This window comes from Vipera ursinii (genome assembly GCF_947247035.1).
Source record: "Vipera ursinii genome assembly, chromosome: 2".
In the NCBI taxonomy this organism is placed as follows: Eukaryota; Metazoa; Chordata; class Lepidosauria; order Squamata; family Viperidae; genus Vipera; species Vipera ursinii.
This window is the reverse complement of record NC_139513.1, coordinates 97,880,566-97,895,353: the sequence shown is the minus strand read 5'-3', so window position 1 is coordinate 97,895,353 and position 14,788 is coordinate 97,880,566. Positions and strand designations below refer to the sequence as shown.

The 14,788-nt window shown below is 38.1% G+C and overlaps 1 protein-coding gene across 1 annotated transcript in view; it reads right to left on the bottom strand.

The window, feature by feature from the left end:
• Positions 1–14,788, bottom strand: part of AFAP1L1 (actin filament associated protein 1 like 1) — an 83,478-nt gene that overhangs the window by 26,151 nt on the left and 42,539 nt on the right. Inside the window, exons 2-6 of the mRNA XM_083352978.1 lie at positions 8,646–8,774; positions 6,259–6,342; positions 5,366–5,463; positions 3,571–3,682; positions 2,280–2,378 (exon numbers count right to left, since the gene is read on the bottom strand). Of these exons, the coding sequence (XP_083209104.1) occupies positions 2,280–2,378; positions 3,571–3,682; positions 5,366–5,463; positions 6,259–6,342; positions 8,646–8,774 (522 nt within the window). The remainder of the gene's footprint in view (positions 1–2,279; positions 2,379–3,570; positions 3,683–5,365; positions 5,464–6,258; positions 6,343–8,645; positions 8,775–14,788) is intronic.

The following is a 14,788-nucleotide window of genomic DNA, read 5'->3' as shown; positions in this document are numbered from 1 at the left end:
GTAACAAACCCTTGATTACTGTTTTTTGGAAACAAAGTCCTAAACATTTTACATATGCTGGTTATCTAAGGGATTGCATCTGGTAGGCAAGATTAAGACATGATGAGTCTTTAACTATGGTTAGCTTCAGAACTCTTACATCGTAAGATATAAATCATGAAAATAAAAGAGAATGGCAAATATAACCCATTAATTTTGTAAATATAGGTAGGCAGATGCTACCAAAACCCCACCCCCAATTAAGTAGAACATATTTCTTGTAAAAATGCCTTATCTGCATTATCAAATGTTTTATTACTTTAATTAGCAGATATAAATCTGAAGAATTTTATTTTACAGAAACATGAGAGCAGCACAGAGACAGGAACTTATTTAATTGAAATAGTAATATACTGATATTCTGAACAAACCATACCTTGCAATATTCCTAGCAGTATTATTCTGTACTTTTAAATGAAAATACATTCTATTTTTAAGGTTTTTTTTAAGATTTAAAATATATATATAAGAGTATTATATAAGGTAGGACATAATACATAGAAGTAAGAACCTAACATATTATCTATTCCCCTTTTTTGCATCATATAAAAATTTAAAACTTGAAGATTTTAAAAGAATAAGACCATATAAAATAGAAGATGATAAATTAAGACGATTATTACCCATTGTAAGCCTTTGAAAACAATTAGTTGCTGCTGGAAAGACTAGAAAGAAAATAAACTGCAAAAGAACCAAGTGAATTAGGAAGCTGGCCAGATATATTCAGCCACTTTGTTTGGTGTACCCTCAATTATTTATATAGCCCAGGATGCTATCAAGTTGTCTAGAATAGTCCTGAGATTAGACAAGTAGGCATCTCTTCCTAATATTTGTGTTCTACAACACAGCCCCTTTGGGCTAAAGTCTGTGTGATGGTATCCAGAAGGTTCTGGGTGGTGAATCAGAACAGAATGGTTTGGTAGAACTAACGCCTAGCTTGGCATTTTGAAAGTGTTGGTGGGCCAGGAGCCATCGTCTCTCTTCTTGACGTCTCAGAGAAGGTAGGCAATTTATGGATGAGGCAAGTAATCAGCAGCCCTAGAAAGAGTCAGATTTGGGTGTGGATCAGGACAGAGATGCCAGGGTTCAAAACTCATATGTGAGTATATGAAAGGCTCTTTATGCCAAATCAGTCATAATCTATTCAACATATTAGAGATCCTCAAAATATGGTGTCCTAAGATAGGACTGATTTGGTTTTGCTTAAATAGACCATGTTGTCTCTCCTGCTATCAACCTGTCTGGACATTAAAAGGTCGTTTTTTAAAAAAAATGCTGCTGCTTTTTGAGGCACCTGGGCTAAGCCTTCTTAAGTGCTGCTTCCAAAATACAAACTACTTCTTTTTGAGAAATATATTTGGCTCCCACACTCTCATGTGTAGAAAAAAAATACACCTTTTTCAGTAGAGGTTTTGAATAGTTTACTAGGTGTGTTCTAAGCCATCTGAATTGTTCTATAAGGATAAAAAGGAGATCTATAAATGGAAAAGAACAAAACAAGAGGATTATGGCACTGTTAAAGAAATTTGCAAACACAGAGCAAACGGTAATGATACTAGATTTTAAATTCTGAAATTGGGAGAAGTATAGCACAGGGATCTTTCTGTTTACCATGACATATCTCTCCCATGCAAGGTTTTATTTCTTCTTTGAACACAGGCAACCTTTAAATCAACAAGGCCAAACAGACAAAAGAGAGACAATGACAAAGGAAACATCTTGATGTGATTTAGTGATTAAGAGGTTAATCTACTAACAGTGATTAAGAAGAGTGCTAGATAGGTAAGAAAATCTCCAGGACTGTGAGGAAGAAAGAACTTTAAATAATGAATACATGTGATTAGTAATAGTCAACTTAAATTGAACTCCATGTGAGAGCCTTAATCTCTTTAGTGGTGTAGAAAGATTCAATAACACTAAGGATGCATTGGAATAATAATGGAGAAGCTGGGAGAGAAATTCAAGGGTAGAAGGACAAGAAAGAAAAAATATACAGAGGTACTGTAGACTTGTCTTTTCCTAAAATCCAAGATGGCTATGACTAAAACAAGAGAAATAAGAAGAGGCTTTCCTTCTTAAAGCTACTGTGGCTTAATGGTAACAACATTAACAACAACCAAAAAGATATAAGCGTATAATATTTCCATAAAATTGTATTGACTGCCTGAGTCTTCTACAGTCAGGATGATTCCCCTCCTCCAACAGATGTACACAACACATATACTTGCAGTGCTACTTACAAGAGTTTTTCTGCTCTCCATTTATTCTGGTGACAGGGTAGTTGCTATCTGCATCCTCATAGTATCCATCCTCTATTGAATTGGGAGGACTGGAGCTGTCTGTACAGAAAGCAGAAGAAATATTTTAAATTGTACAAATTAAGCAGTGAGAAAGACTTTGCAGGGTAAGTCAACTCTGAAGGATATAGACAAGTTTTTATTACCAATAAGTCAGCACAAAGACTAACAATAAGTTGAGACAATTTTTTTATATTTAATTTCTGTGCCACCCATCTCACTGATAAATTATCTGTCATAACTTCAACTTGCAAGTAGAAAAATAGGGACCACTACGGTGGGAAGGTAACAGCACTCTGTGCGCCTTTGGCGTCTAGTCATGCCGGCCACATGACCACGGAGACCTCCTTGGATAAGCGCTGGTTCTTCGGCTTTGAAACGGAGATGAGTACCGGCCCCTAGAGTCAGAAACGACTAGCACGCATGTGCGGGGGAACCTTTACCTTTAAAGGGATACTATAGATCACAAAAGAAATATAAAATAGAGCTCATTGGGTGCCAGTCATAATTATCTGTTCCCAACTGCTTTCTGATCCTTATTCTCACATTCTTTTCCTTACTGCAACCATTATTAAAAAGCACATACTCTGCCTTTAAACAACCTCAGTATGCCATCCACTTTCTTTTGGTTGTTCTTCACATTCATTCAGAGTTCCCAGGGGGCTGAGTCCTAGAGCCAAAATCACGTCGAAACAGCCTCTCCTTCTTGACTTTAATATAGGAGGGTCTTTCCAGAATCCTTATAACAGGATCTTATTCTTTCTTCATGTTTCTCATGGCACACGTGCACTGAGTCAGCTGCATCAGCAGGAAATCTTATAATGTTCTTGTTTTTGTTGCAAGACCTGTAAATGGCTTCACTAGGGGCTCAGTGATTGTAAGAACAGGTGCTGGGCCCTTTTCTCTGCCTCCCCCTAATCTCTCAGACAAGCTACGGGAGAGAGAGAATGACATTGTTCTCAGGCAGGCCCTTTCCTTTCTTGTCACTCAAGATTTACTATACATTTCCATGCAAGTCTGAACAAACAACAACTGCTTGTGACATCTGACCAACCAAAGACTGGGGAGGAAGAAAAAAAACCCAGGAAAGGAACAGGAAAGCCTGCCCCGGGTACCAATTATAAGCCTGTCAGCTGCCAGACACCTCTGGGAGGAGCCTTTATTTTCCTAACTGATAGGAGAGTGTCAGAATGCCAGCTGTTTCCTTCCTTAGCTGGCCCTCTTTAAGGCTTACTGTGAGATGTAATGTACTCAGGAGCTTTGCCGGGGCCCAATGGCAGAGCCTCTTCATAATAATCTTCTGGAGGAGGAGTCGTGGGCAAGGGTGGAGGTGGCTCCCCAGAAGCCTGTGAGAGAAAGAATGCAGTATTCAAATGGGGTTGAATGTTGCACTGTTATCATCCGCTCTGAATGCATCTTCCAAATGGAGGTATTTTTGCAGAGAAATTAAAAATTATTAAAAAGCACATACTCTGCCTTTAAACAACCTCAGTATGCCATCCACTTTCTTTTGGTTGTTCTTCACATTCGTTCAGAGTTCCCAGGGGGCTGAGTCCCAGAGCCAAAACCACGTCAATACAGCCTCTCCTTCTTGACTTTAATACAGGAGGGTCTTTCCAGAATCCTTATATCTTATTCTTTCCTCATGTTTCTCATGGCACACGTGCAATGGGTCAGCTGCATCAGCAGGAAATCTTATCATGTTCTTGTTTTTGTTCAAGCCATTTACTTTCTCTTCTTGTGTCTATAGTATCAGTGTGGATAAGATAGTTTCAATGGCCATTGGAAGACCCCATTAAACTACCTAACAGAAGATACCCAGTCTAGCTTTCTAACATTAACTGATTGTTCTCAAGTAGGAAACAAAGAAAAAAAGAAACAATGGGAAAACTCAAGGATATTAGTGTAGATAACCTCCCCCCAATATCACTCTGTAAATGATGTGGAGCAGTTGCACAATAAAAATATCATATTTAAGGGCCCATAGTGTTGTGCTAGATGTGTGTGTGGCCTTAGAGCAATCAGTTGGAAACAAGGAGAAATTATTAGGTTGACCATTGTTTAATCTTGCTCTGAGCAACAAGAACTATTCCATTTAAATAAGAGAGAGATAGTTCTTTGCTTCTCTACAATGCATACACATACAATTCTTTTATCCTACCACAGTTGTTGGATAAAAGTAATACTAACATTTGCAAATATTTGTTGCTTCAGTGGAGTGAATATGTCTTCATGTGTAGCAATGCTTCTTTTTAACTATTTCTGGAAGAAAAACCACCTTTCTATTATTATTTTTTGTCTCCAATCTTATTATGCCTCTTCCATATTATTATATTTGCATCTGATTGCATATCAGGTCTTTTTTGTGAAATAAATTTGCCTAAATTTGCCTATAAAAAAGGAATGGGTTTTTGTTTCTCTTTGGATAGAATGTTATCATCTAACCAGAACTTTGAAAATAGTTGATGAAATAAATGTTCTGATGGCTTCTTTCCAAGCTTTGTGTCTTGCAAACGTCAAAATAAGCAGACTTTTTCAGACATGATGTGATCCTTTGGTTCTTAGCATTTCTTTCTGTCTCTTTGCTTACCTGAAGGGATCTATAATGTAGCTCCATCCCAGGCATCATCAAGTGCCCAGAGAATTCCACCATGACCAGCCTTATAAGAGCTTGTAGAAAGAAATAAAAAAGTACAGAAAATATCTCCTCTGCAGAGTTCAAACCTCTCGCCCACAAATGGCCTCTTCAATCTATCAGCTAAGAAAGTCTCAGATACAAAATTTTAAATGTCACAGTCAATCACTGCTAACCAGCCTTCCCCAGCTTGGTGCCCGCCAGTTCTGTTAAGATAGAAGGTGCTGATGTTGCCAGCCAGCATTGAGGGAACTATAATTCCAATATTTCTGGAGAGCACCAAATTAGAGAACATGAAAATGAACAGCACTGAAGTAGATGACCGGTGTTTGTGCTTAGTATAAAATAGTCTCATGTGTTATGGAATGAGGAACTGAGAAATGATGGAACTTACATTTTTAGCTGATTGACTCCTTGAGAGCTCCAAGTTGATACCTTCTTTACCATCTCCATCATCTTCTTGCATGTCCTGAAGGTTGCCCAAGTCACAGTCTGAGAAAAAAAAATTAGAAGCCAGAGTAGTACAGTAACATGTATAGTCACTGTTACATCAGATCCTAATATTTGGGCCCACAAAGGTATGGGGCATGAGATTTACGTAGCCTCTTTCCTCTGAATCTCTATGGGAGACAGAGAAAGGAAGACACAAAGAGAGAGTCAGCTGTCTTCTTACTGAAGTAAAGAGATGATCAAGAAAAACAGAAGATGTCTTGGATGAGACTTGGATAGTTATGCTGATGACAATCTGTGCTGATTCTGTGATATGTTAGCCCTGGGGAAAATTATAATTTGAAAGTATTAAGTTGGATACAACTATGAAATAAAAGATCAAACTAGATGGGGGAATTCTTCTCCAATACAAATAATTTATTCAAAATTGCTATTGTGTTTTAGAACTAAAGCAGGGAGGGAATGTATTCGCTCCTAAACCTATATCCACTAGGAATAAAATGGTAGTATTTAAATTTGTCAAAATCTACAGGTAAATTATACACACACACACACACACACACACACACACACACATACATATACATTTACACATATGTATATCAAATCAATCAATTGTTGGAGATGAAGTAAACTGCAACTCATGAAAGCTTATGTTTTTAAATAAAATGTGTTAGTCAGAAAAGGGGATACTAGACTCCTCCTGATTTTCTGATAACTTCTGGGTTCTCTATCACTTATAGTACTTTCATTACTCTTCCACTTCAGGTACTGAATGGGACAAAAATAATCACATCTATAGGTGACAATATAATCACATCAATCCACTGTACATACCAAACTTTTCAAACAGTGATTCCACAAAACTAGTACCATTATGCAGTGCTGTTGTATTCATATACATGTAATTCGCATCCTTCCCTGAAAGGCAGAAATGATACAATAAACACACAAAAAATAACATTCAATTTTTAATATTTGACCTTCCCTCTCACAACTGCAAGCCATTGCTAGGACAACTTCTACCGGAAGCTTAGTTTATGCAGGAAGCTAAACTCTTGGGCTTCTCATTGGTCTGCAATGTACACAAAAGACTGCAGAACATACTCAATGTTTCCTATTGTACATTTTAAAGAAGCAATCAGTAGTAATGAGGTAGCATTTTTCCCATAAAAATTTACTTGCCATGTGTGATCTTTTAACAGGTAAAAACTGGTGAGCATTCATGAAACATAAAGATAAAGAACAGCTTAAACTCCTGTTCCAAATCTATAGGAAAAAATATCCAATACAGCCAAACAGATGTTCAGTCCTTGCAGAATCTTGAGTTCCCTATCTCTCAAATCAGTACTGTTTTACTAAGTTGTAGATTTGATTCATAGATTTGACTATTCCATCATGACTTCACAGAACAGATATGAGACCATCCAGATTTGCCCATTGCACTTTAAATTGCTTGTTGGTTTGTATCATGATTTCATAAGACTGCAGTAAAGTTCACAATATCTGAACAAATGTTGCATTTATATTTCCAGCTATCTGAATGAAAATTTTTAATGTATAGATACTTAATGTATCTATAGTTCCCAGAACTTCAGCCAGTCTAGTTAAATAGAAATTTCAGACAAACTTCAAAGAAGGTCAAAGGGAGCCATGCCTATACTCAAGAGGAAGAATTGATATCTGAATTGTATCAGGCAAATTGAGGAGGTATCATTTTCCTTCAGAGAGGGCCATTTCAGAACTGCTTCAAGTGATCCAGAGTTATAAAGAATATATATGCTGGATGTTGCTGTAGGACAGAAGAGAGAAATCTCCTGATCAGAGAATGCGAACCATTTGCTCTTCCTATGGAAATCTTCTGTCTCAGCAGAAATCAGTCAGCAGGAAGGCTAGTGGAAACATACATTTCCACAGGAAAGAAAATAACAATTCCCGGCCAACTAAAGCAAGGTTAATATCTGAGGGTTCTGCTCTTCTACACACGCAGAGTCACATGCGTGTCCACACAAAGTCACATGCATACACAGATGGAGACACTCCATGAATTCTGACAGATAACCCATCCCATCTGGAAATACTAATATAGAACTAATTACACAAATTCCCAAAAAGTAATGGGCTGACATGAGATGCAGTATCAAAAATTAAAAGTAGAAAAATATCCACCCTGAAAGGCTTACAATTTCATTTGTCCTGTACTGGGAACAATCATAAATATAAAGAAACCCTGTGTGTAAGGCTCAAATGTCTCAAAGAATAGAACAGTCATCTCTTGCCAGTGATTGTTTGATGCCTGTTTATTTCTGCTCCTCAAGGTCATCTGTTGGAGTCCATTAGCATGGAATGCTCCACCAGAGGGAGTCAGATACTTGTAACAACAAAGGGCCAAGGATACTGTAGTATTAAAACCTTAATGGAAAGAGATGCAGGAGGGAGGGAGGGAGAGATATGAAGAAGTTGCTAGAGATAAGCTGCCTTAGAGAATTGTTTAACTTTCTGGGATGTAGAACCCCTCCCTGCAATCTCCTGTTCCTGTAAAGAAGACAAAGATAGGGTACACATGTTTCATTTGTGAAATCACAAGACCTACGTTTTAGACATCCTTTGGTTACTATAAGAGTTCAGAGCTCTCTCTCTCTCTCTCTTTCTCTCCTACTTGGAGCAGGATTAAAGCACTGGAGGGCAAGCATTTAATCTGCCCTTATGTACGTAATGTGTTGGTATCTGCCTCCTTGTTTAATGTTCGCAGCAATTACACAGCAGTTGCATTTAGAGAATTGTGAAGGGCTGATTGAAAAGGAACAGCTCATTTGCCTGAATTAACATCTTTCATGAAAATATACTTTTATACCTCTCTGGCATCGTGGACAGTCCTCGATAACAAAGCCTCAACTTGCCTTTTGCCCCTGGGAGACCATTCTGAGGCATTTGCTTTTTAAAAAGCAAAACAGGACTTGCTGGCCAGGCAACTGATCACTGTCAACTGTCACTGGAGGCAAACAACTGGAAAAATGTTGCAATCTATTCCAGTGATTCCCCAACACTTAAACAAAAGACTGACACCTGCCGAGACATGTCAGGAGCCAAAACATGTCACAATCGAGGAAGAAAACATGCCAAACATATTTTTTTATAGTTATGGTTGTACAAAAAGGAAGAAAAAGGAAGAAAACAGTATGTTAAAACACAGTGATGAAATATGACAGGGAGGCTTTCCTAACCTGCTGGAGGCTGCAGCTTTTGTAAGATATTTGAAACGGTGTTTTTCTTCTCCACTGTAGTGGCACTCAGGTATTCATGGTCCAAGAGTTTGAGCAGAACATTCAGCTCGGGAAGGAGCTGATCCAGTACTGTGGATAGAAAGGAAGATCTTAGAATGAAGAGTTCCACCTCAGCCAACCCTATAAATCAGGGGTTCCCAACTCCCAGTCCATGGACCAGTAGTGGGCCGCAGTATGCCAGCAACCACTCCACACAAACAAACAAAGGCCCATCCATGGGATGCAGGCAGCACACAAAACCACGCACCCTCCGGTCCGCGGAAAAACCTCTCTCCACAGAACCGGTCCCTGATGCTCAAAATGTTGGGGACCTCTGCTGTAACTGATATAAAAGTTAGTTCAAATAAAAAAGAACAGAGGAATAGGGATGGAAGTGCTGATAAGTTTCACGTGGGCCTGGGTTCTTCCCCACAAGAGATGCTGGTCAATACTTTATAGTTCAAGAAGAAACTTTAGGCCAGCACTGGATCTTACACTGCATTTCAGTAATCTCTTAAACTACCACTATCGCATCTTTCATCTTGATTTCCCTGCATAGGACAACTTGATTAACAAGGCAACGAGACAGGTATTGCAGCTTCCTTCATTTAAACCATTGGCACTGGGTTCTAGAAAAGGTCTCTCATAAGCTTATGAGTAGGTGGGACATTAAGGAATGCAAAATTCTTTAATGTCCCACCTACTTGGCCTTCCAAGTTCTTGTCATTTTTGCATTTGCTCATTTATAATGTTGCTGTAGCTATGTCCATATTAATCTGTCTTAGAATCTTAAAGTCCAAGAGCGGAGAAATCCTTCTGTATCTTCATAGAAATGTGCTCTCTTCCAGTTCACATTTAGGGGCTCAGAGCCATTAGCCGTTATCAGGACTTCTGAAATGAAAGGGCAGGAAGGGACATTGAAATAGTAATTCTGTAACACTGCTAGAATTCTGTGAATGCTGCAAGAGGTATTAATGCAGTTTCTTTTCCCACCTACTTCACTCCTCTGTCAATCTACATCCTTTCATTATCATGTGCCTTTTAAAAAGGCTCTCCTAAAGACTTTCCCATAGCTCAATATGAAGGAAAGTCCTTGAATGATTAACTGAGGAAGAGTTCACCTACGTGCCTCAGAAAATTTATGACATTTGATATGTATAATTACATACTGTATACTACCTATGACAGTAGAAATAATGTTTAGTAGGGCTATGGAATGCTTCAATTTCAAATCAGTGGGGAATTGCTTTGGAGCAAGTGAAGTATTCACATAACATTTCTTGGCAGCTCTTTAAAGCAGCTGTGTCTTCCCCAACTGTAGCACCATCCCAGACAAACTTGCTTTAAGGAGTTACCAAGTGTTTATATTTATCCGTGCATGTTCTGAAGCACTTCTTTCTTTTTCAATCTGAACCTGGCACAGCCCTAATAAATAATCAGAATGACGAGTAACTATTGAGAGACTTATCCTTCGTGAATTTATCTAATCCTTCTTAATATGCTGCTTTTGCTCATGAGTTCTAATGAAGGATTTTTGGAGCACAAACAGCGGCTGTGGCTATTTATGCTCTTGCCTGATATTGTAGAAGAATGGAAATATCTTCTAAAGTAACTATCAAATCATCAAGAAGTCCACAATCAGTGCTGAATCATGAGGCCATTGGTGACATGTTATCTTCTCTAGTCTACCACTAGAGCTAGCTTATTGTCTGTTGGTTGATTCCCATTTATTATCACCTCATTTATACACTGAGATCCCATACATATAAAAATACATACATACACACCCTTTATCTCGAATAACTAACATTTCCATAAAGCTATCTTGGAAGGTATTATGTCGTGAGCAGGAATGAAGACACGCAGTTGAGTACAGAGAAACTCATTCTTTATTTAAGCAGATACTGTACTGAGGATTTGGAGTCACCTTGCCTCAATATATAGCCAGACCCTCTGGTAGCAACCAATCGGATTGAACCCATGTTTGCCGCCCAAAGTTGACCAATTGCAGGACCGGAGACGTCCTGTCTGGGTTGCTGGAGAACCGTTAGTTCTCCAGCAACGCACGTGGTGATATTCCAAAAGCCCAGTACTTAACAGAAGGCTTGTTTTATAATCCCCTACTTGCACTTTAAGGTTTATTTCCATCACCCTCTCATTTAATAACAGAGCTCAGTCATATCTCCATAACTGTTTAGAATATAATGTGGTATTCTTCAAATATACATTATCCACTCTAGGACAGTTTAGCAAATAACTGCCTTTTTGTTTGAAAATCTATTGCTACATTATAGACCATCCACTTCTAAATATTTGATTCAGTCTTCACTATTTCTTTAACATCATCTGAACAGCAGCGTGGTCTAGTTAGCTATTATATCCAATTTTATGCAAAGATATTTACAACGCCAATAAAGAAAAGCACACTGCTCAACAGAGCATAACCAGAATAGAAGTGAAAGAAGAAGCAGACCTGGAATCTGTATTCATTCATTCATTCATTCATTCATTCATTCATTCATTCATTCATTGTATTTATTTATTTATATCCAATATTTATTATTTTTATAAATAATTGAAGATGGTGAACATTCCTAATGGTCTTTCCTCCTACAGTATTTTCCTCACAAGAACTGTGATGTTTATTTATTTATGGCAAAAATGTTAAAAAGCAGACCATAATTACATTCTCAGTGAGAAAATATGAAATTATTTACTCTATTTGCAAATTCAAAAGTAGACTGTTTACTGTGAGGTGAGATGGACTGAAAGAATGACTGGCCCAAGACACATAGTCAACTTTCATACCTAAAGAAGGACTAGAACTCATAATCTCCTGGTTTCTAGCCTGGTGCCTCAACTACTACACCAAACTGGCTGTCTTTATCCAACATATTTATATTTATCATCACTATCATCACTATCAAATACTGAATTGAGCTGTGGGATGTTCAGAATTTTTAAACAGATGGACTAATACTACCTTAAAATTTAGGCATCGCTTACAATGTCTCATAAAAGATGCGCATGCAGAAAAATCATCTAATTGAGAAAAACGTATTTCAAAAATTAGCAAATGGTTTAAAATGCATATTTATTTTAAAATTGGTCACAGCTCTGTTGGGAATACTACTGAATCAGATCTCTTCAAAATGAAACATTTCAGGTCTTACTGATCTGAGAGAGAAAAGTCAGATACATGCTTAACTTTTCAACTGAGCTTTAAAAGATGTAGGAGTCCTTAACTCTGGCTAAGGAAGAATAGATGTACAGGTAAAGATATTTTTATAGTTTAATGAAAACAGGTTATGCTGTTGTTTAATATGAATTCTTTGTTACTGGATCATTCTATTAAATATCTTTCTTTTCTTGGTGCAACAGAAGACATTAATTCCAAATAATTAAAAGCTAATATACTTAGTCTTTAAAAGAAAAGAGCATTGTGCCAAGCTTTCACAGAAGATCATTCATTTGATGTCTACTAAATATGTATGCCAACCTTGAGGCACACAGAGCATGAGATAATTATGTTTCTCTATGGATACAAATTTGTCCCACTACTGTAAAACTCCCTTTGTATGACAGATCTGAAGGTATTTCTAATCCAAGCAGATAGCCTTGTAATTTAGCAAGCTAGAGTTCAAAATGAATGTGCTTGTAATAAATATGATGTCTTGCATTGTTAATTGCAATAGAGAATTATGAGACTTAAGGCAACAAAAGTCTTTACTCTTCAGAAAAAAAGCATTAATAATATGAAATGAAAAGCTGCAGACTCCCCAAATATGGACAGGAGCAAAAGAGAAACAGTTTGCATGGAACGTCCTGGAATGTGCCACAAATGCCTTGAGAAATAAATCCCATTTTCACATCCAGAGTTCATGATGTTAAACCAGGGGTCTTCAAACTTGGCCCTTTTATGACCTGTGGACTTCAGCTCCCAGAATTTCTCAGCCAGCATGCTTGGCAGAGGAATTCTGGGAGTTCAACTCCACAAGTCATAAAAGGGCCAAGTTTGAAGACCCCTGTGTTAAACCAACATTTGGGGGAAATGGCCCGTGACTTACGACCACAATTGGGACCAGATCATCTACCGCTAAGTGATGCAGTCATTAAGTGAGTCATGACCAATATTATTACCTATTTTTGCCATGATTCTTAAGCAAATTTGTATTTCCCCATTGACTTGGAAAGTTGCATATAGCAATCATGTGACTTTGGGACACTGTAATTATCATAAATATACAGTGTGCCGGTTGCCGAGCACCTGAATTTTGATTACCTGACCACAAGGACACTGAATGGTTTTAAGTGTGAGTATGGATTGTAAGTCACTTTTTTCAGCACTATTGCAGCAGCTGAGTTAGGCATTTGAAGGAACAGTCATTAAATGAATGGTTGTAAGTTGAGGAGGACTATGTACTGTATTCAACACAAAAAAGATACCATGATCCTTCATGCTCATGACTTATTTTTACAAGCTTTGACCTTAAGTTCCAACACTGTTTGCAGCTGAAAAATACTTTTCTGTGAGTGGATCGACTCAACTGTCACAGATACATATGGCTACAATAGTAATAAGATTCACACACAGGAATTCAGAAGCAAAACTGTCCCCTGCTCTGCAGGAGAATCTGCAATTACAAGAGCTTTGCAACTGGACATTGTACAGTTTCTTTCAAGATACTCCAACCAAGTGAGCCAGGTATGGGAACTGGTTTTTAATCTCTTCAACTTGTGAATATGAACAAACCACGATTCCATGCGAATCAGATATATCCCAGCTTATGTTACAACCTCACTAAGATCACGTTTTTGTGAGAATGAATCTTGCACAAGAGGCAAGATCTCAGCACAGCTGCCCACGGTGGGAATTCCAGAATGCTGACTCAGCATTTTATGGGAAATGGTAAGCAGGGTTGTTCAGACACACACTGCACATTCCTATAGAAACATCACAAGAACAGAAAAACCTAAGTTCTTTTCTGAATTATGTGAGAGGCATGTGAACGTCCTGTTCATTTACAATGCAAAGGTTTCACAAGGAGGGCTTTACCATGTAGATCTTCACTACAGAACCTAAGAATATCTCCCATATCTGGAGACAGACTGTTTGGGGACCCAATCTAGACCCTATAAAATATACAGGGTACACACACACACATCATGCCTCAAGTGAAAACATAATGCTTCACAGTTGGTTCTAGAAGCATATAATTATGTTAACTGAGTTAAGGCTTTGTAGTATCTCATAATCACTTGTACCAAGATGGCATTGGGAAAAATTCATTATAACAATGATTCCCCCCCCATGGCCACTCTGGCAAACAGAGGGTAGGGTTTGGCTACAGGCAATCAATTTTGGAATGCACCTTCTGTGGTACCCAGGCCTTTCGTTTCAGCTGTTGAACAACTCTCTTTTTTTCTTGAGGACTGACCCTGTCCTAAACTGACTGAATTTGGCAGTTTCTGTAGTATGGCTGACTAATGGGCTTTGACTTGAAAATGCTTGGTAAAGTTCTGTGTTAAAGCTGCTCCTCTCTGCTAAGTGTTGACCTGTATTAGCTATTAAACTGTACTAGCAGCAGGTTCACACAAGAGGCTTTTCCATCATTGGCCTGCTGAAGTATGTTGTGTGAATCCGGCCACTGGGGAATGGCAATATTTGTGAGGAAAATTTGAAATGAAAAAAAAAATAACAGAGAGAGGGGGGGATACAGAATGATGCTTTCTATCTCAACCTCAATGTATTTGGTCAAGGCTAGAATGGAAGGATTTTCTTTGCTGTGTCTACCTAAACCAGCATCTTATGTCAAACAGTGGCTGACCAGATGTACCTAGAAAACTTCCAAGTAGAGGTTGAAAGTATCAACATCCTTCCACTGTTGCATCCTTCATCTAAAATCCCCTTACATGCACTACAAAAATGGCAACATGAGATGAAAGTGACCCTAAATATATATATCCAAAATCTTCTTTTCATTCTGCCTTACCCCTCTCCCTACCATTGGGATGCAAAGATTCTTGGTCTCCTGTTGCTGGGAACAGATTCTGAACCTAAGTTCACAGCAGGCTCAGGATGCCTCTATCATAAATGTTTTCCT